At 33.9% G+C, this 23585-nt stretch overlaps 2 protein-coding genes and 1 pseudogene across 13 annotated transcripts; 1 reads left to right on the top strand and 2 right to left on the bottom strand.

Annotated features, from left to right (window-relative positions):
• Positions 1-3866: 3866 nt before the first annotated feature.
• On the bottom strand, positions 3867-10005 carry LOC114273326 (4-coumarate--CoA ligase-like 9; annotated as a pseudogene).
• Positions 10006-11067: 1062 nt separating this feature from the next.
• Positions 11068-18862, top strand: LOC114273314 (cytochrome c1 2, heme protein, mitochondrial). Of its 7 annotated transcripts, none has more exons than XM_082867638.1 (8): positions 11068-11227; positions 13818-13884; positions 15804-16024; positions 16532-16762; positions 16879-16973; positions 17941-18058; positions 18146-18211; positions 18292-18862. In XM_082867638.1, the coding sequence occupies exons 2-5, from the start codon at positions 13828-13830 to the stop codon at positions 16952-16954; spliced, it is 585 nt and encodes a 194-aa protein (XP_082723764.1). In that variant the 5' UTR covers positions 11068-11227; positions 13818-13827; the 3' UTR covers positions 16955-16973; positions 17941-18058; positions 18146-18211; positions 18292-18862. The 7 variants fall into 7 exon arrangements, with proteins under 7 accessions (XP_082723764.1, XP_082723760.1, XP_082723761.1 ...); XM_082867634.1 differs by having other exon boundaries at positions 16532-16811; positions 16902-16973; positions 17447-18058; XM_082867636.1 differs by having other exon boundaries at positions 11069-11227; positions 16532-16811; positions 16902-16973; positions 18292-18817.
• Positions 18863-19665: 803 nt separating this feature from the next.
• LOC145788758 (thymidylate kinase-like) lies at positions 19666-23548 on the bottom strand. 6 transcript variants are annotated; one of them, XR_014328458.1, is made up of 7 exons: positions 23289-23548; positions 23084-23147; positions 22062-22394; positions 21069-21180; positions 20618-20964; positions 20332-20436; positions 19666-19925 (listed from the first exon to the last, which is right to left on the bottom strand). XR_014328458.1 is itself a non-coding variant. In XM_082867630.1 (7 exons), the coding sequence occupies exons 2-7, from the start codon at positions 23119-23121 to the stop codon at positions 19776-19778; spliced, it is 798 nt and encodes a 265-aa protein (XP_082723756.1). In that variant the 5' UTR covers positions 23122-23147; positions 23289-23548; the 3' UTR covers positions 19666-19775. The 6 variants fall into 6 exon arrangements, 4 of the variants coding, with proteins under 4 accessions (XP_082723756.1, XP_082723757.1, XP_082723758.1 ...); XR_014328459.1 differs by having other exon boundaries at positions 19666-19918; XM_082867630.1 differs by having other exon boundaries at positions 20905-20964.
• Between the last annotated feature and the right edge of the window lie 37 nt (positions 23549-23585).

Raw genomic sequence — 23585 nt, 5'->3', positions numbered from 1 at the left:
CTGTCCAACTAAACATTAGATTCACTAAAAATAGTCATTTCTAGACATCTAATCTCATGAGAAAATAAACACGAGATACACATCCAATCCAACCAAATAGTCCGGGGGATTCACAGTCCCAAGATTTAAGTCCGTTAGATTCTAATTCCATATTTTCTAATTGTTTACTAAGTAATAGAATGACGGTAAAATAGACAGTTCATACATTAGTACCATGGGATATCAATCCCATGGAAATAATCTCACCCCTTCTAGGATTGTTCAGTTCCTTACATGAGAGATATGGAGTCCGGCCGGACTCCATGTCGGGTGAACTAAATTATTAATAAAAAATAATTTATTAACAACAATCCGAATCAAACGATGAATCAACAAACGATGGACTAAATTAATAATTTATTATTAATTTTAAAATAATTTAAATTAACAACCATCCGAATCAAATGATGGGTAAGCAATAAAAAAATATAAATTATAAATTATAAATTTAATTTTAATTTATAAGGCTATAATTTTTAATTTATTATTTTTAATTAAATTAAATTTATAATTTTTATTAATATATAATTTTAAATTAACAATACTAAAAACATAATTTATAAATGTCTATATTTTTTATTAATATATTTATAAATGCCTATTTTAATAATAAATTATTTTTTATTAATAATTTAGTCAGCCGAACATGGAGTCCTGTCAGACTCCATATCTCTCATATGGGGGACTAAACAATCTTAGGGGGAGTGGAATAATGGGACTAATGTGTGAAATGTCTATTTTACCGTTATGTTATTACTTAGTAAACAATTAGAAAAGAGGGGGTTAGACTGTGAATCTTTTGAACTATTTGGTTAAATTGGATGTGTGTCCCATGTTTGTTTCTCATGAGATTAAATGTCTAGAAAGAACTATTTTTAGTGAATCTAATGTTTGGTCGGACAGACTGGATAAGGATAAATTTTGCAAAAGATTATTTTACCATTTTTTCAATTGTTTACTACGTAATAACAATATTAAACATATATTTAATATTTTAATTATTTTTAGCTAGATTAACTAAAAATTTATTTTATTTTTTACACAATTAAATAAATTTATTTTTAAAAATTAAATAAATAAAATATTAATAAAAATATGGGTTTTTTTAAATTTTTTTTTTAAAATCCCTGGTATTAAGATTTTATAACATAAAGGACATCTAATATTTTCATGATGTCTATGGTCTCTCAATTTGATCTAGAGAAATTTCATTCAGAGAATTTCTCTAGACTTGCCAGAGAAATTCTATCTACAGAAATTCTGAACTAGAGAAATTCTATCCAACCCAGATAAATTTCTCTGACCTTCCCTTCTTTCCAGGGAAATTTCACACTCCAAAGAAATTTTGGAAATTTCTCTGGCCTTCCTGGGCTTCCCTTCTCTCCAGAGAAATTTCCCTTCTCCAAACCTAGAGAAAATTTTCCAAACCAGAGAAATTCATCCTCACAATCTTTTCTGGTTGAACAATCAATAATGATCTATCAAATAAGGAAAAGATTACGAAACTCTTACCTTGGCCAAGAGTGAACTTAAACGGTGTGCCCCTATCACGACTCGAATCGAAGTGAGTACCATCAAGTAAAGTCCTAGTATAATTTTCTCTAGTATGTTTAATTTTATATGTCATGTGTAATTTTCTCTGGTATTTACAATTTTCTCTGCCATGTTGCTTCTTTGTTTTCTCTGGCTAATTGTGTGATTTTCTCTGCCAGGTTACTTCTTTAATTTTCTCTATTAGGTTGTTTCTTTGATTTTCTCTGCCATGTTGCTTCTTCAATTTTCTCTGCCAGGTTGCTTCTTTGATTTTCTCTGCCATGTTGCTTCTTTGATTTTTTCTGCCATGTTGCTTATTTAATTTTCTCTGCTAGGTTGCTTCTTTGATTTTCTTTGCCATGCTGCTTCTTTAATTTTCTCTGCCATGTTGCTTCTTTGATTTTCTCTGCCATGTTACTTATTTAATTTTTTCTGCTAGGTTGCTTCTTTGATTTTCTCTGCTATGCTGCTTCTTTAATTTTCTCTGCCATGCTGCTTCTTTGATTTTCTTTGGAGGTGCATTTGATCCAAAACAGACATATACAAACACATATCATAATTACACATGGCAGAGAAACATAATCACAGAGATACAAAAGGATGTTTTCAAATTCAACATCTATACCACCCATTAAGCTCATCGCTTGCTTCCCTGAACCATGATGCACAGGTGGTTGACTCATTTATTTGGCCAAACACAGCAAAACAAACAATTGAGTGACCAAGATAAACTTAGAATTAATGGGGGGAAAAAATACTTATTATTTTCAAATAAGCATAGTAGCTTAAGTTCAAATTAGAAAAATTCAACTTATGTGTATCATTTCTGATTATGTGTTTGTGAATATGCCTTAATTGCGTCCTTCAACATAACATCCTTTACAAACCCACAAAAAAGCTACCTTTCTGTATCAATAATTTAATAAAACAGCTCAAGATGAACAAACAAGCAAAAAGAAAAGAAAAATAGCTCATTCAATGTTTCAATTTCAACACAAACATTGTTATGCCTAAAAAGAAATTGATCAGTCTAGAAAAACACAGGAATAGAAATAAAAATAGAATAGAAAGAGAATTAAAAAATTGGTAGAGTCAGAGTGATAATTAAAAAATTTGTTGTTGATTTTGATTTATATTGAGAGAGTGATGACTACTACAATACCTAAACTTTGATTTCTAATCAACTCTCTGGAGCTCCACTATGATAACCAACACCTTGTCTCCCTCTCTCTATATCTATATATACATATATATATATCTTCATGAATTTCTAGGACTTGTTTGACTGCTGGTGTTGCCAATGGAAATTGATACTCAAAGCCTTTTGGACTACGGTCTCAACTCCAAACCACCATTCACAAACGGCTCTGTTTTTGAGAAATGGTATCGTCGTTCACTTCCACCATTGGGTTGTCTTCTCGTCGTAATACGCTTCGATTCCGATATCGGTGAAATCGTACATGGATAAGGATGCTTTGTGTTTCGCTTGATGGAGGAGAGAGAGAGTTGGAGAAGAGGACGAAGATGATGAACTCCGACAGAATCTAGAGCGGCCATTGAAGGGAGTGAAGTGAAGTTTGGATTTAGAGAGGGAGAGAGAGAATTGAAATAGGGAAGACAGACAGAGAGAAAGAGGTTTGATTTAAGAGTGTCAAATTGAGGGACCTCAGATATCATAAAATAATATTGTGGATCTTATACATTACTAAAAGTGAGAGAGGGACCTTAGACTAATTTTTTCTAAAAATATATGTTATTTTTTTAATTAAAATTTTAAATAAATTTATTTAAAAAAATAATAATAATTAAATAATGAAATTAAATAAAACATCTATTAAATGAGTTAAATTTGAGTAATGATATTAGAGAACAAATTGAATTGTTGCAAAAATAGTCAAGAAAGTCAAAATTGTTCATTGATAAACATAATGAAACATAGAGGCTGTGCAAGTCTCGTGTATGCCTTGCACGCGTGGAATTTCCGTCCAAAAGTCTAACGACTGTTAATTATTGGACCATTTCGATCTAAAAACTAATTTGTAGGGGCAAAATTGATACATTTAGACGTGCAGGGACCAAAATGAAACCACGAATAAACCATAAAGACCATTTCTGAAATTTTCCCTTCTGTTTATATATCAATCAAAAAGAAGATCGGCTACATACATGCGTAACATGATGTACTTGCATGCACTAAGTATTATTTATCGAGTCAATGATCTAAATATTTTGTGTACATTCTAGATTTAAAATGTTGTTAACAAAAAAATACAAACACAAACAAAAGTTAAAGATCACAGCTTAGAAAAAGTCAGCGGGATAACAATTTTTCTCAGCTCTTTTCTCAGTATTTTTCCAGCTGGGCTTTTGGGTATTGAATTAACAAATGCTACACACCTAATTTTCTTGTAGGGTGCAACCTGCAACTATTATGAAGAAAAGGGTATCAGACCTAATGCATGCCATTTTGACAATTTATCAATCAGATTAGTCAAAGGTTGAACCAAATATGTATATACATTTTAAGATCAATCTTTGCCTTTGTGAATCACTAGCTGATAAAATCATGCATAACGGGTTAGTCAAGTTGTTAGTTGAATCGTGATAAGTGTGCTTCATGAAACATAAGTTATAAGTTTGAATTTCATGAAAAGTTTGATTCTCTTAATTTTAAAAGTGTATTCGATAATCACCTATTGCTAATGCTAAAAAGTGGAAAAAGAATTCTTTTTTTTTTGTTGGAATTTATCACTAGAATGATATGATTATAGTATTTTTGTAATTAATAAGTTTAAAGTGGTTGGCTCACTGTGACATCATATCATTTTGTATAAGTTTTTTTTTAATATATATTTTTTTTGTTTGTATATATAACATTGCTCATAGAACAAATATGGAAGAGAGAGAGAGAGAGAGAGGCACCTGCTTAGCAACAAAATCCATGACCTGTGCTTCACTGAGGTTGCTTTGGGGATGCCTTACCACAAAAGCCATGGGTACTTGACCAACTTCATCATCACGGTATCTGTGTAGAATTTTATGATTCAACTTCCATACGTTAGAGACTATGCAAAAACAGCAACAAACAAGTCCTTTGTATTGTATTGAATTCTGCAATGGCTTTATATCTTATTTCAAACAGGTAATGATAAGTGTAGAGACTCAATACTCATGTCAAAACACTTGAGATTGTCTTGACTAAACTATCAAAAGTGGAGACCTATTTTGAAGCTCAGTGCAAATTTCAAAGATCAATCATTTTTTTCCTATTAAGCTCAGTGCAAATTGTTTTTTTTTCCCCCTTCCTAAGGGGATTTAAATGACCACCCTCTCACCTGCTAAAATAGAAAAAATGTTATATATCACTCAAATTTTTTGTCACTATTTTATATCACGTGACATAAATACTTACGATGAAAAATGATAGATTTTATTATTTTTTTACGATGATTGATATGAAATATAAAATTGTAAAAAAAATATTCATTTTCCAATTAAAAAGGCGTGATATACTCGAACAAGTAATACAAGGCTTACGGTACAACTGCAGCATCTACTCTCTCAGGGTGGGATTGAAGCAGTTGTTCTAGTTCAGTTGGAGGAACCTGCACAATAATGTAGCACTTGAAAAATGTGCTTGTATCCAGTTTTGATTAACAACTGAAATAAATAAGTGAATTAAGAGAGATATATACTTGGTAACCATTCTATTTGATTAGTTCCTTCAACGTATCAACAATAAAAAGAAACCCTTCATTGTCAATATAACAAAGATCACCCGTTCTCAACCACCCATCTGCCAGTAATGTTGCGGATGTTGCCTCCTCATTACTAACATAACCTACAATTATAATGGGGAAATTTGGCTATAAACCCCCTTTACCTTCCTTTCATTGTTAAAAGGATTAAGAAAAAAATTATACTTTCTAAACCCCCTCATAATTATAAAGTTTTGCATAAAGGACAAAATTTATTATTTAAATATTTTATTAGACTATTATACCCTCAACTAAATTTTTCCACCTTTTCCACCCACTCTCTTCCCACATTCTCTATCTCTCTCCACCCTCTTTCCCTTCTGACTTTGTTCTCCGCCGACGTGCTCCTTCCAGATCTGAAACTCTGTTTCTCGACAATTTTGGTAACTTCTTCTTCTCCGGCGATGATAGCAACGTCATCGTCATCACTCTCCTAGCCAAGTCCAGTCAGTTATCAGGCGAAACTCCGGCGATCAACAATGCCGAAACCGATCTCTACGATGAACTCATCAAAAACATCGGGAACGAAATCAACTACGGGCTGGAAAATTGTCCTCCGGTGCCGGAATCGAAGGAGATCGTCTACGAGGAGAAACATATCGTCTCTAAATTGAGGCATGTTTGGTGGAGTTGTTTGGTTATACATATTTTTTTAAACACAGATTTGAGTTTTGAATATATGTATATATATATATTTGTGTGTATGAGTGTTGTTGAACACATGTATTCTTTTTATTGAGATTTGTGATTGTTGATTGAGTTTTAGAAGTTTTTCTTCTCAATTAGATATGTTGATTAATTTGTTTTGTTTTTGTTTGTTTTTTTTTTAATTTTTTTTTGTTGCTTTGATCTAATTTCATTTGACAGAACCAGAGTAAAATTTTACTCTGGTTCTATTGCTCTATTTTTCGTTTCAGATAATGAGAGTAAAATTTTACTCTTGTTCTATTACTCTGTTTTTTGTTTGAGAGAATTAGAGTAAAATTTTATTCTGGTGTTGGAATGACAGTAAAATTTTACTATCAAGAGGTGGTCATTGCCAAACACTTCAGCCGCCGCAAACACTGCCTTCGCTTTTTTACTTTTGTGCAGAGTAACATTTTACTTTTAACTTCAGAGTCTCACAGTTTACTCATTTTTTAGAGTAAAATTTTACTTTTATGCAGAGTAAAATTTTACTTTTGTGTAGAGTCTAACATTTTACTAGTTTTTCAAAGTAAAATTTTACTTTTATACAGAGTAAAATTTTACTTTTAGCTTCAGAGTCTCACAGTTTGCTCGTTTTTTAGAGTAAAATTTTACTTTTATACAGAGTAAAATTTTACTTTTGTATAGAGTCTAACATCTTACTAGTTTTTTAGAGTAAAATTTTACTTTCATACAGAGTAAAATTTTACTTTTAGTTTCAAAGTGTAACATTTTACTCTTATTCAGAGTAAAATTTTACTTTCATACAGAGTAAAATTTTACTCTGAAATACACAGTGAAGATGGCTTAATAGAAGAGCTGATAGATATGAGGGTAATATAGTAAAAGAAACAAGTTTTAAAATATTAGGGGGTTTTGAAAGTATTTATATAATTCTTGTCCTTTTGAAAGACAAATTAGATAGTGAGGAGGCTATCACCAAATCTCTTATTATAATGTCAATAGTATTTGTTTATTAATATTTCAACTCATGGCTTCCAAATATAGCCAAGAATTGAATTATATAAAAATCTCGAGGCAAATTTAATGACTGGAAGGCTGCGTTTGGATTAGGATTTATATTTGATTCATCTTTATTTGATAAGGGAAGATAAGAAGGAGAAAAAGGTTAAATTAGGCCCAAATGTGGGGTCGTCACCTTTCATAATCATGGGTCCTCTGATCCAAAGCTCCCCTTGGTTGCATGGAGGCAAAACAATTCCAATGTGGGGGTCTACAATCTTGGCTTGACAGTTTCCTAGAAGCCTCCCCACTGAGCCCCAACGTTCACATTCCTCTGGAGTCACTGCTCGGAACGCTGTCCCAGTTGATTCAGTCAATCCATAACCCTTTGCATTTTGCATCAAAATCAGTTAGTACACTATTCATAACTTCTTGTCATTACTTCATAGTTCTCCACTTTCAGGCGTGGATGAAGCCGGATCACATTGTTTGGAACAATTACAAATCCTATCTAATTATTTTAAGAAAAATGATATATAAGTTTACTTTTAATTGGTAACTGTCAAATCTAACTTATTGACATGCGAGTGAAATGAACATTTTTACTCATTTTTTCTTCAAAAAAACATATATAAAGATAAGATTGGTTTTGAAAATGATATAAACAATTTTATTTTTATAATATCTTTGTGAAAAATTTATGCATATGAATAGAATTTTACTAGTATTTTGATTATTAACTTTCAAACCTATAACAAACTATGATCATAGTTATTCAAAACCTTGAAAGTACAAGAGGTTTGTCGAATTATTCAAATTATTTACTCAGGATCTCGAAATTAGTTGACATACACGTAAGTAGACCTAGACACCAGATAATTTAGGAAAAAAAAATTTATGACCAGATAATTTAGGAAAAAAAAAAATTATGACCGAAGTTGACAAGGGTGTTTGGAAACACTTAGGGTTGGTTTGGCAACCTTAGAAAAAGTCAAAAAGCGAAAAAGTTATCAAAAAAATTAAAAAGTTATTACTATTCATTAAAAAAATAATATACAAATGTAAATTCAAATCAACTTTTCGACCACTGACGTGATGAACTAGTCAGTCAAAGGAAGGAAATTTTTTTTCCATGTGTGCCCCAAACTAAATTGGATGATAAAGTTCGGCCCGTGGGGGCCACCATGAGTCCCGTTTTGATAATCTGAACCGTTAATATGTAAAACTCGTCTAGTACTATATGCCTGTAAAAAATCATGTTTATCGGATATCGCTAACTACATGATCAAATTAGTGTTGTATAATATGGATGGTGTTATAGTTAACAATTAACAAAAAAAACTAACACGATCAGATAGCTATCGATATCCAATCAACGTGATTTTTTTATAAATATATAGTACTCGACGAGTTCTACACATTGAACGGTTCCGATTAAAAAAAGGGACCCGTGGTGGGCCCTCACGCGCCAAACAACACCATTCAATCAAAGCCTGAGAAGGAGACAATATTTTCTCATCTACTCAACCAGTCGACTCCATCGCCCGTCCGTACAGCCTCCTACACAATCTTCTCCTACACACTTCTTTATACAATTTTGTAATACACATTTTTTTATAAAAAATCAAAAAGTTAACCCAAACATCTATATTTTTTTTCTTAATTTTTTAGTCCAAAAAAACAAAAAGTACACTTATTTAGGACACCCGAAACAAAAAATGCACTTAAAAGAAGCTACATCTTTCTTTGAATTTTGTTGTTTTGAGCAAATTTGTTTTAAAATTATGTCAAATTTTTTTATTTTTCTAATCTGTATTGTGGAGTTGAATCTAAAAAATTTTAAATTTTTTTTTATATAAAAAGAGTAATATTTTTTTGCTTATTTTTGAATTTTTTAGTTCATCCGTATGTCTAAAAGTTTAAAACTTTTTTAAAAAATTCACTTAAAGAAAAAAAAAACCCAAATAAGCAAATCCAAAACAAGCACGAACTCGAAACTGACCTGGAACAACCGTACAAATGGAAACTTGGCCTTAAACGCAACAATCACCTCCTTCGCCAACGGAGATCCACCGCACCCAACACCCTCCAATGACCTTAAATCATACCCCTCTGCCACATCTTCCTTCGCCATCGCCACCACCATCGGCGGAGCCGCGACAACATTCGTCACCCTAAACTCCTCCACGGCCCTCATCATCTTCCTCAAATCAAACCTCTCCATCACCACCACCGTCTCGCTTACCGCCACCGACTTCAAACTGTAAAAAAAGCCATATACATGAAAAAATGGCATTGTATACAACAGCACCGGCGCTGAATCCCTCTCCTCCACCTGCTGCACATAATAGCTCGCAACAGCAGCTGCCAGATTCCGGTGAGTCAGCATCACTCCCTTAACCTCTCCGGTCGTCCCAGACGAGTACATGATCGCTGCAATGTCACTTTGACTCACTTCCACTCGGCTGAGTTCCCGAGTTGAACTCGTCGTCATTGAATCGAACTTTAATGAGTCAATGAGAATCGTTCCAAATCGGAGATTTGGGAGTCTGGAACAGGTTGTTGACGTGGCGAAAGCGATCACGGGTTTTGATAACTTGATTTGGCGGGTAAGTTCGGAGTCTGTGCTAGATGGGCTAGCGGGAGAGACCACGATGCCGATTGATAAGAGAGAAAAGTAGATGATTGGAACGAGAATCGAGGTAAGAGAGAGAATAAAAGCGGTGTCGCCTTTGGAGAGGCCGGTGAGGGTTTGGAAAGAGACAGCTAGGGTTTTGGTTTTCTGAATGAAGTCGGAGTACAAGATGCGTTGGCTAGTGTTTGAGTTGATCAGAGCCGTTGGATCGCACCATGGACAAGAGAGTTGAAGGGAGAGAGCAAATGAAGCGGCGGAAAGAGGGGTGGTTTGTGGTGGAAGGACGACGGTTGATCGGAGGCTATGGAAAATTTTTGTTTGTGAGTAGAAACCACTATTGGGATCAATTGATTTGTTTGAGTTTTCCATGGTTACATTTCAACTGTTGTGAACATAGAGAGAGCTCATGAACCTGAAAAAGAAAAAAAGAAAAAAAGTAGACAACACGTGCTGGTGGGTTCCGTGCAAGGGAATTAGGATGCCCTCCTTGCATTATTTCCTACTTGCAAGGTTATTGGGCCCATTTTTAGGTCTAATTTTAATAATTCGAACCGTTCATATTTTAAGATTTGTTCAGTATATTATATTTGTAAAAAATCAAGTTGATCGGATATCAGAAAGCATGTGTTCTGAAAAATCGAACTAAAAACTATTGTTTTAAAGAATTTAATAAACAGTTTTCCGAACACATACTTTTTGATATCCGATCAACTTGATTTTTTACAGGTATGATACACTGAATAAGTCTTAAATATATAAACGGTTCGGATTATCAAAATTGCCCCTAAAAGTAGGCCCGAAGGCCCTGCAAGTAGAAAATGCAAGGAGGAAGTGTAACGAGGGGATCTTGACTGGGGTACAAAAGAAATTAAATTTGTGTAATTAAATTAAAATATTTTGAATTTTTTTAATTTTTATCATCAATTTTAAAAATTCGAGAGTAATTATATATGGTATGAATAATATAGTAATATAGTAAGAAATATATTTTAATTCTTTTTAAAAGAAATAAAAATCATTAAGTTGAAAAGATATGAAATATTTTTTTATCTTTTCTTTTGAAAATTATAAATTATGGAATTATTAATATTTTGAAAATTATTATTTTAATGGATTAGCCAATACTATTTTTAAATTTATTTTTTAATTTGATAAATTCACAAATTTATTATAAAATTTTAAAGTTACACAAAATTTCTCACGAAAATTCACTTTTACTTATATAATATATAGATAGATAGATAGATAAATATGCGTGGTGAAGAGTGTAATTAACTCCTTGAAAAAAAGAAAAAAAAGAAAAAGAAAAAGAAGAGATAGAGAGAGAGAGAGAGAGAGAGAGAGAAGGGACCATCCATTTTTTGCTCCAAGCCAAGATGAGCCCATCATGTGTTTGGGCCAGAAGAAGCCCAACACACACAGAATTTCGAAAGCCCAAAACAATACTGAAGAAGCAAAAGATAGACTGAACTTGGCTATTTCCAGTAACATAGTTTCTTCTCTCTCTGTAGCCTTGCTTCGTTGGATTGGACCTCTCTCTCTCTCTCTCTCTGTGATCGGAATCGAGACTAAAATCGCCGTCGATCTAGCTATCTCCAGCAACGACGCCCCTGTGAGTTTTGTCTCTCATCATTTTCTGGTCACACTGAAAGCTTTCACGATCTGCTCTGTTGCATTGTATCTCAGTAGGGTTGTGTATCGTATCTTATTCCTCACATCACATGTATTCGCAAATTCAGATGAGAAAACACACTATTTTTGTTTACTGGTTAACGTCAACCTTAAATACTGTCGATAAATAACATGTCTGATAGCCATTTTTTTTTTTTCTTTTCTTTTTCGTGGGTTCTGAAGGTAATTTAGGGTGCGGAAGGCAATTCATTGTTGAAGCTAATGTACAGAATTGGTTTTTAGGATCCAATCAGGTCTCATAATTTGTAGTGTTATGGATGTGAATTTCTACAGTGGTATCTTTTATAACATGATATTAAATGTCTGATTTTGACATGGATTATGGTTTTGAATTCTGTTTTGTTTGGTGTCTTGGTTTTTTGTTGGAGGGGATATTAATTTTTCATTTTGGGTTTTAACACTATTCAAGCATTGTTTTTACATTATGGAAATTTGTACATGATTGTGTAAGGTGAAAAGACAATCTTGCTAATGTAAGGTGAAGAATTGAATGAAAGATAGATTGAGGAACAAGTGCGATTACTAAAAGTTATGAATCAAGGAAGAGGGAGGATAAAGTAAAGAGAGATAGGTTGAGGCATTTTGTGTTCCCAGGACATTAAGAGTAGCACTTACTGATGTGTTTTTATTGTATCTTACCATGAGATGAGGGATGTAGAACTAAAGGACTCAGATGATCTTCTTTAACTTCAAGTGTTTGCCAAAAATGTACGAGTACATCACTTATATACTATGAAACATGGGTGCGGGTGCGGGTGCGATACGGGTATGTCGATACGGCAAATTCTTAAAAATGTAGGGTACGGGTACGACTAGGGTATGTCGATTTTATATATATATATATATAGCTAAACATCTAACATACAAATCATAAGTTTCAATATCAAAACTAAAAAAAGAACCTGTCTAAAAAGTTATATAATTTTTTATTTTTTTTTTAATTGTCTAAAACAGGATGTAAAAGAGAGTAAAATCATGACTAATGGGTAAAGGGTGTTAGAAATAAATTACTTGATATTTTCAAAATTAAAAGAAGAATAATAAGAGTTGCAATAAATTTTAGCAGATGTAAAAAAAAAAAAAAAAAAAATCATTTTGCCGTACCGGTGCCGTACCCAAATGTATTTGCTGTACCCGGCATGTATTCGGCGTTCCCGGTACGTGTACCACCGTATAGGTACGTGTATCTGCACCCAGTAAGTACTCGATACTTGTACGCCGCCATTTTTGGAGTACCTATGCTTCATAGCTTATATAGACGACCCAGTGTAGACTCAAGCTTGGGAAACCAGTAAACTTGGGACATAAACTAAGTGAATTTGGAAGCAAGCAATAGCTAAAACTTAAAAGGCTTAACATAGTTGATACTATGAGGCCTAGTTGTGTGTACTCTATATTCAGCTCAGCTAAGGAAAAATTCTGTACTGGTGATGTGTACGAAGACAGGAACTCACGAGAGGTCCTTTGAAGCTAATAGCTACTATTCACTGTGTGATTACATTCTTATTTTGGAATGTGTAATTACACCACCTCTTAATGACTAAGGCTCTATATGTGATTTTATTTTATTTTTGTGGTGATGGTCAAGACCATATATATGATTTCGTTAGCCTTTCCTCCCAACTTTCTTCTTTTTCTACCTCTAGGCTCTTAACGTTGTGTTTGGGACCAAATCTTTTTAGAATTGTAGATTTCAAAATGGGAAAGGAAAAGAAAACGTTTCTAAGGAATTCCTTTTTTTTTCATGTGTGTGTGTGTGTGTTTGTGTTTAGAACTAATTAGAATTAGAAGGAAACTATTCCATTCTTTTGTTTGGTTTGATGAGGAATTGGAAAGGAGTTTTTTTGTTTGTTTGTTGAAGATCATGCCCTTATTAGCTAGTAGGGAACTTATTTATTAGAAGAGAGTGTATTATGGGTATATGGGATTAGATAAGATTTTATAATTCTAATTCCCTTTAAATTCAGCCATTTCATTGGATTTCAAGACTCCTTTATTTTGCTTTCCCTTTTCCCCATTTTAGATTCCGTTCATTCCAAACATATCGAATTCCATTTTGAAATGCCAATGCCATCAAATTCTGTCAAATCCCCCAATTCCAAACACACTGTAAGACTCAACTTCTCATTGTTTGCAAATTTTTCTTAGCACCTGACTTTCAGAGCTGTCAAATTTTAGCAGGTTAGCTTTGTATATGTGGTTTATAAGAGATAGTTGCCGCTGAAAAGTAGAGATTTTGCTTTGCGATATGCATAAAATTGTCCACGTACCATTAAATACAATGAAACTTCACTAAACCAAGCCTTTTTTGCAATGTCTTGTTTGATCGGTTGGGGGTAAAATTTATTATCTGGTCACTACTTTGTCCTTTTTTGGTGTATGGATTCGGCTCCCATGCTTCTCAGTGATGCCTCCAATCTTCTGATAAAGTCAATGTTGAGCTCTTCCAGATCCATAGTTTTTGTTTATTTTCATTAAAATTGTGTTTCTTTTGGTGAACAAATCAACAGATTGACTAACATGGCTGGTAGAGCTGTCCACCAGTTACTGAGGGGGAGACTTCAATCTCAGTCCAGTGTAAGAATCTCATTCCTCATTTGCAGTGTTTCATATGTGTATTTCACTGGTGCAATCTTGTAGCTTTTGAACTTCATTGCATTTTCCTATTAAGTGTATACTATATGAGGTTCAAATGTTTCTTAGTATTCGTTTTTGGTGGGCCATCATTTTCTGTTGCAAAGAAGACTGGTTTTCATCAATTTACTGTGTTTTTGGTTGTGGTGTGTATCTATGTGTTTTCTTTTTTAGGCAAGAAAACCATGGCACTGGAGCCCCTGAAATCAAGAATGAGAGACCAATTGGGTACCCCTTGGTACGGAGGGCTGGTGTTTATTATTAGCCCTCAGACTTTTGTAATCCATGTTCAGTGAAACAGCAACCTAACAACATATCTTGTGGGATCATTCTTCCTCATTCCCACAAAATATGTTGTTTCCTCTTTTTTTTTCTTTTTTTTTTTCTTTTCCTGAAACAAATACTGGAGACAAAATGTGTGAAGTTTTAGTTAAGGAGTTCAGTCTTGGGTGTAGTGTTTTCAAGGTACCAAATGGAATGTTATCTGTGAAAACCTTTTTATTTTTTGTGTGTTTGGTCAAATCGTTTAGAAAGAGATTGAAGCATTTGTTAGGCTGTCCAATTGCAATGAGTATCATCTAACATGTTCATGAACATGAATCTTTAATGTTTGCCCTTCATTGTTTTCTTTTTCTTTTTCGGGGACTAGCGATCTAGAAAGTACATAAGACTAAAAATGGTTTCTGGGAGATGTCTCACACCGAAACAAGCACAGCCTTATAAAAATGTTGCACAATAGCTTTCAGAAGTGAACTACATGCATGCCATATATCATTTGGTTCTTTACTATAATGATGACCAGCCATGTGTAAATGGTTAGCTCGTATTGTTTCATGCCTCTTATTTTCTCTGTTTTTTCCTTGTTTCAAGCTAGAAATAAGATGAGGTTCCAACTCAATGAGATCATGGTCTGGAAGTTACTTCAGAGTCATTCTTTTTGATGCCTTGTCTTGATCAACGTTGTGAGCGAAGAAATCCCTTTTTAGGTGGTTAAACAGAGATGTTCGTTAAGGATTTCGTCATTATGAAGTTCAAATTGAACTGAAGATAGAATATTTTAGACTATAAGATGCACTTCAAGTTTATTTTGTTTTTTCTAAACTTTCAGAAAGTCCTTGAAAATTCGTCATAGAGAGACATAATATGAGCTGCTTGGAAATACTTCTATTTTTAGTTTCTAATAAATTATTGGCACAATTCAGGAAGTTCCACCTTTATGGTGTGTTTAGTTGGGGGATTTGAGGAGGGATTTGGAATGGGAAAGGGAAAATGTGTGTGAAATGTAAGTATATTTTATTCACATTTCACTCTACCTTTTTCCCTTTCTTTTTCCAAATCCCTTCCAAAGTCTCCCAACTAAACACAGCGATAGGGAAGTTCCTTGTTTTAAAGCTGTGAGGTTTTTAAGTAATTAACTCATAATATATTAATATTTGCACAAGGATTCCCTATTTATCAGTTGTATGATTTTATTTTTGGTCTTATAAACTTAATTTATGTGGAACATAATATGAAATTAGAATCTTACTCTCATAATTGTTTTTCTCTGTGGTCTTCTCCAGTTCTTTTCCAAGAATTTAGTATTGTTTTGATGTGTTTGCCATTACATATATGCAAAACTTAAAGAAAGGAAATTTTTTTGAACCAATGGCTATGCATGTTGCAACTGACTTTGAAAAGTTTTGGTGTTGAATCAGTGTTATTCTTGGTTGGGCAAGGGTGGTGTTGGATAAAAGTGAGTTGTTATATCTGGGCTGGGAGTCCGGGACTAGGTTATTTAATTTTATTTGTTTATTTATATTTTATTTTTTTTCACTTCATACTTGAAATTTGAACTTTGATTGGTGGTGTTCATCTGTCAGGCCCCTCCAATTTTGTCATCCCTTGTTTCAAAGAAAGATCAAGAGGGAGCTGGATCTGCTGGAATGAAGTCCCTGAGAGCATTTGCACTTCTTGGAGCAGGTGTATCTGGGCTTTTGAGCTTCACAACAATAGCAGCTGCTGATGAGGCTGAACATGGTCTACCTTGTCCAAACTATCCTTGGCCTCACGAAGGCATTCTCAGTTCATATGACCATGCTTCGTGAGTATCTGTTGAGCCTATGACATGCTTTTCAGATGCTTTCTATTGCAGTTGCATACATCTTTAGCCTGAGCAAGTGGGTCATCTGTGGACTGCTTTTTAAATCATTCCACCTATTGTTGCAACTTGTTGTAGTTTGGTTGATTTATGGTCAACCCTTGAATTGAAACTACTTAAGCCTCAATTTTCCAGTTTGATAATTTCTTGTTTCACTTCTCAGTTGTGCATCTGAGAGCTAGCCATTTTAATCATAGATCACCACTTCTCTTGATAAATCAATATGAAATATTTTCATCCCATTCGCCTCTCTTAGCTTTTTTAACTACAAAACATATTTCTTCCTATTCTGCTGGCAGCATGGTGCTGAAGAATTGTTTCACACATGATATCTTCTAAATAGATTCATTTCCTTTGGAACTGCATAATGATTTTTGACTCACTTGTTTGCAGTTGTTTTACTGTTTCATGCTTCCACTAATCTTAATATGTTTAATTTTACACAAACAGGATCCGTCGTGGTCACCAAGTTTACCAGCAAGTCTGTGCTTCTTGTCATTCAATGTCCCTGATTTCATATCGTGACTTGGTGGGTGTGGCATATACAGAGGAGGAAACAAAGGCTATGGCAGCTGAGATTGAGGTCGTTGATGGGCCTAATGATGAGGGTGAAATGTTTACTCGGCCTGGTAAACTGAGTGATCGTTTTCCACAGCCATATCCAAATGAACAAGCTGCCAGGTTTGCTAATGGAGGGGCCTATCCTCCAGATTTAAGTCTTATCACCAAAGTAATTCCTTTATTCTGTTTTTAATTTCATTTCTAGGTTTTTTTTAATTATTTATCTATCTCTACAGTTTCTTACTATTTGGAGTTTCAGGCTCGTCACAATGGTCAGAACTATGTATTTTCCCTTCTAACTGGTTACCATGATCCTCTTGCTGGTGTTTCAGTAAGTTCTGATTTGTAGTGTCTTCTTCAACTTTCTTCTTGAACTTGTAGTATGATCAATGATGGTTTTGTATGTTCACATTTGGAGAATTTTATAGTTTGCCATCATGTAGATGCTCTATAATGATAATCACTTTGGTTAATGAATTGATACCCAGAAAGTAATAATGAAATAAAAATAATAGAAAAAGAAGAATGCAACTATTGCCAGATTTTAGAACTTTTGTCTTGAAGGCTTAGCAGCCTCTGCTGCTGTGGCAATAGCAGCACCCAAAGAATGGTCATAAATTTGTAATGGTTTGTGCTGGTCATAGTTTTGCATGTAGGGAACTGTCTTTGTCTTTGTCCTCTGCTTTTTCTCATTATTCTTATTCATTGTTTGACGTCTGGGGGGTGGTAGGTAGTTTAGCCTTTTCTGCATCATGTGGAGTGCTAATACTGTCATTTATGCAAATTAATTCATGTCACTTACAGATGGATGTCATTGTTGTGTTCCTGAGAGATTTATATCATGATAGCATCAGAGCTTTTGCCATCTATAAGTGTTTTTATTTTTTTGGGGTCTGCATTGATATTCTGTTAGACATTAGTAGTTGGTGCATTTCACTTTTTAGATTTGGTGCATTAAAAGTAGACTTTCGTGGTGAATAAGCAGATTCAAAGGTATGCTTAAGCAGAGGCTTTCATTAGAGGCATAATACACCCCCCATCTGTTCTATTTGGTAGAACACTCCCATGTGTTTGAAGGATTGTTGGTGAAAAGAATTGTTTGTCTTCATAGTGTTTCACTTATTTCCTGATCAACTTATATTTGGGTGGTTTTTTTTTTTTTTAAATTAATTGTGAAAGTTAGGATAATACACAATAGGGTTAACCACCACAAGGTTGCTTATATTTTGAAATTGTTTTTTCTGTAAATTTGGGTAATATTTCTTTCCATAATCTGCCAAGTTGTAATGGTATTGTAGATCTGAGAAGGTTTGCATTATAACCCTTACTTTCCTGGGGGAAGCCATTGCTATGCCTAAAATGCTTATCGATGGTGCTGTTGAGTATGAAGATGGTACCCCTGCAACGGAATCTCAGGTTGGTTTCTCTCGTACTTTTATATTGTTATGCTTATTATCGTAAAGCATATGAGACAGTTAAGCTCATATTCTAATATTGGTGCAGATGGGAAAAGATGTTGTGACATTTTTGTCATGGGCTGCAGAACCAGAAATGGAAGAGAGAAAACTGGTATGTTGGCTTCAATATTATCACGCGACATTACATTAGGAGGTAGTTAATTTCTCACACGTGTACTTCTCTTAATGCAGATGGGATTCAAGTGGATATTTGTACTGTCATTGGCATTGCTTCAGGCTGCTTATTACAGGCGCATGAGGTGGTCTGTTCTCAAGTCTCGTAAGTTGGTGCTCGATGTCGTCAACTAGATATCCTCTTGTGGGAGGACTCGAATTGGCAATAATTATAATTATTTTATTAAGCCAATTATGTTTTTCTGCTGCGAAGAATTTGTTCAACTTGTCCATTGGTAATGTGGGTGACCCAAAGAGTTAAGTTTTCAATTCAGGGAGAAATAAGTGACTCGTATAAACGTGTTGTTCTTTTGGAATTTTGAATTAGTTTAGAATTGTTGTTGAATGCAAAATTTTCCTGGATAGTTTCCAGTATGTATTTGGTTGATCCTGTCATTTTCAGATTGATCATTGTTGTGGTTGGTGATGGTGAAAATAAGAGTGGAGCTTTGAACAATGCCCATGAGTTGAGTTGCTGTGTGTGTGCAAGTGAAGTCCTCTTGGCCTTGTTTGAAATGATACCACATTCTTTCTCTTGGGGACAGTTTGGTGTAATTTTGTAATTGGTGAAAGCTTATTTTTTTCCCCATTTTCTTTTTTGACTGTTTGGAATATTGTTTGATTGGAAATAAGAAATTAGGAAAGCAAAATTTTCATAGTAGTTGCAGAAATAAGATTGAGTTAGAACTTTTTGTTTCTTGTGGGTGTGTCTATGTATGGGGAACAAGAGTTGAGAGAGCTTGGTGTAGTCTTATTGAACAGTAATGCTGGCCATCTCTTAAAAAAATAAAAAATAAAAAATAAAAAACAGTTTGACTATTTGCTTATAAATGGGTATTGATTTTAGTTTCAAGGTCTATGGACAAGAGAGATACCTTAGTTTTTATTTAAAAAAAGTTAAGCATATATTCAACTTTTTCACTAACGAAAGAGATTTTTTTTAAAATTTTTTTTACCAAACATAGTTTTTTATTAAAATAAATAAATAAATAAAAATTACTAAAAAAAATCAACGCTCCTGGAACCTGCTTAAATATTGTTCCACCTTCAAAAATTTTGGAATTTTTTTTTGGCTATGATGTATAGGTTAATTTATATTTTGTTTCTAAGTATCAGTTTTTTTTACTTTTAGCTCGGTCTAAAAAAATTATAATTTTTTTTAAAGAAGTCCGTTGAAAATAAAATAAGCCAACTTGTTAAAGTTTTGTTTTGTTTTGTTTTGTTTTTTCCTTCAAAATTTGGTTTATTTTCATTTTTAGTTGATTTTGTTAAAAATTTAAAATCATCTAATCTAAGTGGATCTATAAAATAAAAAAATAAAATAATAAAAAAAAATTCTGAAAATTGAATAAAAAACAAAAATAAGCTGGAAAAAATATACCAATCTATAAGTTGTCAAAAAAGCTAAATATGGTTATAAAAACATGGCAGAGAGGATCAAAAGCATTTGTCTTCATAACAAACCAGACTGAACTATTGTTTATAATCGTAGTTGCCAACATTTAAGTTATCCCATTCCTTTCTGGGGAATCAATCTCAACTTGACCAGAGCTGTGACAGGGTTTTCCCTTTTGGCATGTTGTCACACAATCCAGTACCGCCTCCTGCAACTGTTTCTCAACATCTTCAATGGGGAGGCAGGCATCTATGGTCTGCAAGACATCCACAAAAAAAGGAGCCTTAAAAAACGAGACACATTCGCCAATCTTGACTTTAAAAACAAAAAGACCATTTTTTATTTATTTTTTTGTTATGCTTAAAAAATGATATAAAGATAAATGGATCATTGTTCAAGTTTAGTCGGTGTCAACATTTAATGCCTTCAATTTTTTGTTTTCCCCCATCTCACTATCATTCCATATGAAAACCAAAAAGCATTTTGAAAATAAACTACAAGACTTGATGTTAAGGCTAAAAGGTTGTGATAAACTCTGAGGTGAGAGCCAAAGGATGACATCACAAGGAGTGAGTACATAGTCTGGTCAGAGTAACACCACCAGACCATTTCCATTGGCACTGGAAAACAAAACAATAAAAGAGCTATTAAAAATATGTTACCTTCCATGAGGCATCATGGAGTATCTGATATGAGCGGGCAACTTTTCTTTGAAACTCAAGCTGCTCGTATCTCTCAACTCCATAGCCTCCTCTTTCAGCCACTTTCTGGCAATTTCAAAAGGACTTTTCAGTTACCCTGGCTGCTGTTTTACTTGGTGGACACATATGCACACACACAAAGGAAACTAGTAACTAGACTCTCTTCATTTATATAATATGATACCACAAAAATCAGTCTTAAATAGATGACCTCAACAGCTCAATCAACAGTAAACTTATATTTTACCATATGGAATGAGGAAGGAGTGATAAATTGACCAAGGATCATCACATTCTGGACCAAGAGTCCCCTAAATATGAAGCCAATTAAAGTGCCTTACACTTACACAACATCAACCAATGACAAAGGAAGTTACATTTATCATCAAGGACTAAATTAGCCATCAGACAAGCAGGATTTGTTGAGAAAGAGAGTGGAAAACTACTCAATCTGCAAGGTTCAATACATGGTTGTGATCTTCGATGTTCTGGTACCTTAAGTTCAACAACAAACTTGATAATAGAACAAATTACCTTTGGTGGTATGTCAAGATATAATACCAAATCTGGAGAGAGCAACCCCATCTCTGGTGCCTGTGCAACAACTCATTTTTCACTACCAAAAGGGAAGAAATGGCACCGAAAAAAAAAAAAAAAAAAAAAATCCCACTTAAAAATAGTTTGAAGCATGTCTTCACTTTACACCATTCAATATCAAGTCCTTTGGCAGATGAAAAAGCCACCCCAGAAAATGAATAGCGATCTACAATTAGGGTGGTTCCACTTCTCAGTTTATTCTCCATCAAGGATCTGCAAATATATTGCAGATGATCAGTTATAACTTATAAGTCTTGACATGTCAAACATTTGCTTGTGCACAAATCAAAATCATTATCAATCACAGACTGATCCCATGAAAAGGGCACATAGGGAATACAAATCCAACATTCTAACAACTTTTTCTGTAAATAGATGCGTCTGTTGATGGAAAAGAAATGGCAATAATGATTTTTTTTATTTTTTATTTTAAAGAAAGTGAAGTTATCAAAGTAAGACTATTTTACCTTCAAGATGGCAATAAAACTCTCAAAATCTATGTGAAATTGTGAAAAGTTTGGGCTGGGACCTGGGTGCTAAACCAATTGAAGACAAATTCTACAGCTAATCCAGCCAATATTCAAATTAAGATAAGTTCTGACAATTCAGTCATTATTTTTTTAGCATCACAAGAATGAAATTTATCCAGTGAAACGAAATTTGAATCGGGAAATCATACTAGAAAGAGCATAATAATGAAATATTTCAAAAATTAGTGTGTCAAATTAGGGGTCTGGCTGAGCCCTTGTCTTGAAAATTTAAACGAGCACTGTTCTACGTATGAGAGTAATTTTAAAATTAACAACCATTTAGGGTATAATAATCTCTCTTTATTCTTAAGTTGAACAATCGTATTTCAGCTTTGGCATTGATACTTCTCCTAGATGAAATGGGGATGGCTTCAAATTGAAGGATTGAATTTCCATTCTAGCACAAATTTGATTGATGTGCATTGAACTTAAAAATTCTTCATGTGAATGACAAACTACTAATAGAAGCAACATTAAACACAAATATAAGGTTTAAACTTGAGGTTCTCACAAGACCTTTGAAGAAGCAGAACGTAACATAATGCATGAGACATTGAAACGAACCTCTTCTCCCAACGATTTGCACTAAAGAGTAGATGGATTGCGTGATCATCCAACTCTGACTTGTTAGCAAGATAAGAGGAAATCATTTGCTCAACACCAGTATTTCTATCAGGAAAACGCCATGATTCAACTGAATAGCTGAGTCCTTCCAAGTAAGAAATCAGCTTTCTTGATTGTAAAGTCTTCCCACTTCGATCCAACCCTTCTAGTACAATTAAAGCACCTCTTGAATCACTTTTGTGATTATTTTCCATGTGTATTTGCCTTATTGAAGACTTGAATGGAAATTTCAAATTAAATAATGACCGTCGAGTCCCTGCTGCCCCAAAATTTCTAAACATAACTAACAAATAGTCAGAGAGACAGACTTCAGCAATGATAATCTATCATTTGGCTAACAATCCACACAACACACACAAAGTGGTCTGTTTGGATCCTGACAAGTTTTTAGGGAAAACAAGGGAAATGATATGAATTATTTCAACAAACTTTTTCAACAGTTGGAAATGATTTCACCATTTGTCGTCTGAATCCAATGCAACGGAAGTATTTAGCTTAGCTAAGAACCTGAGGTGATATTCTTTCTTCCAAAATGCAAAAGCATAAGGATTTGACATAAAGCTTTATTTTTCTGCTCATTCCCCTTTGTTTCTCAGCAACCAAACAGAGCAGACATCACATTAACACCGTGTTTGGATTGAGTGATTTGGAGAGAAAAGAAAAGAAACCAATCTCCCTTAATCTTAATCACTTGTTTGGATTACTACACAGGAGATAAATGAGGAGAAATAAAAGAGAAAAGAAATTGAAAGATTACTAATTTTGTATATTACCAACATTGCCCATCTAACTACAAAAGAAATAAAAACATAGAAGTTTATTTTGGTAAACAAGATGGGAGAGATATTTCAATCATTTCTTTCCTTTTCTCTTCTCTCCTAAATATCCAAACATAGTGTGAAGTGTCCAAAAAATGAGTAAAGAGAGCATTTAAACAAGATATTCAGTGAAAGGGTGCTCACAAAGCCTTCAAAGCTGTGAGATAGCACGCATGTGTCATTGACACTCTCAAGCCTCGCCTCCAAACTGTGATAAATTTTTTTTTTTTTAAAAAGGCACATAAAGTATAATAGTTATTCCAATTGAGCAAGTTGAAGGATTAACAAACACATCTTTGGCCCAGAAGACAAGCAATCTGAAAATAGAAGCTTTTTTAATTTGAAGTACCTTTGGCTGATGAACAAATTAGGGTTCTCACTGGTTATAACATAGCTTCTGAAGCCATGAACAACTACAGTCAACTCTCACTACACCAACGCCATGAAAGCGAGGTTTTGGAGGAGAACAATTTCGCCGGAGAAGATGATCGTCGCCGGTGAAATTCTCGTCGGATTAAGATTCAGATCAGATATCGGATTTAGGTTTTAAAAATAAATAAATAAAAATTTGCCCAATTTATAGGATTCATCAAACCGGACAGTTAGCCCGAACCGTGAATGGTCTGATCCGGTTTTTAATCCCTAA

Source organism: Camellia sinensis, chromosome 4 (assembly GCF_055761805.1).
Source record: "Camellia sinensis isolate YWXY chromosome 4, ASM5576180v1, whole genome shotgun sequence".
NCBI lineage: Eukaryota > Viridiplantae > Streptophyta > Magnoliopsida > Ericales > Theaceae > Camellia > Camellia sinensis.
Note: the sequence above shows the minus strand (reverse complement) of the source record. Positions and strands in the feature narration are given on the sequence as shown.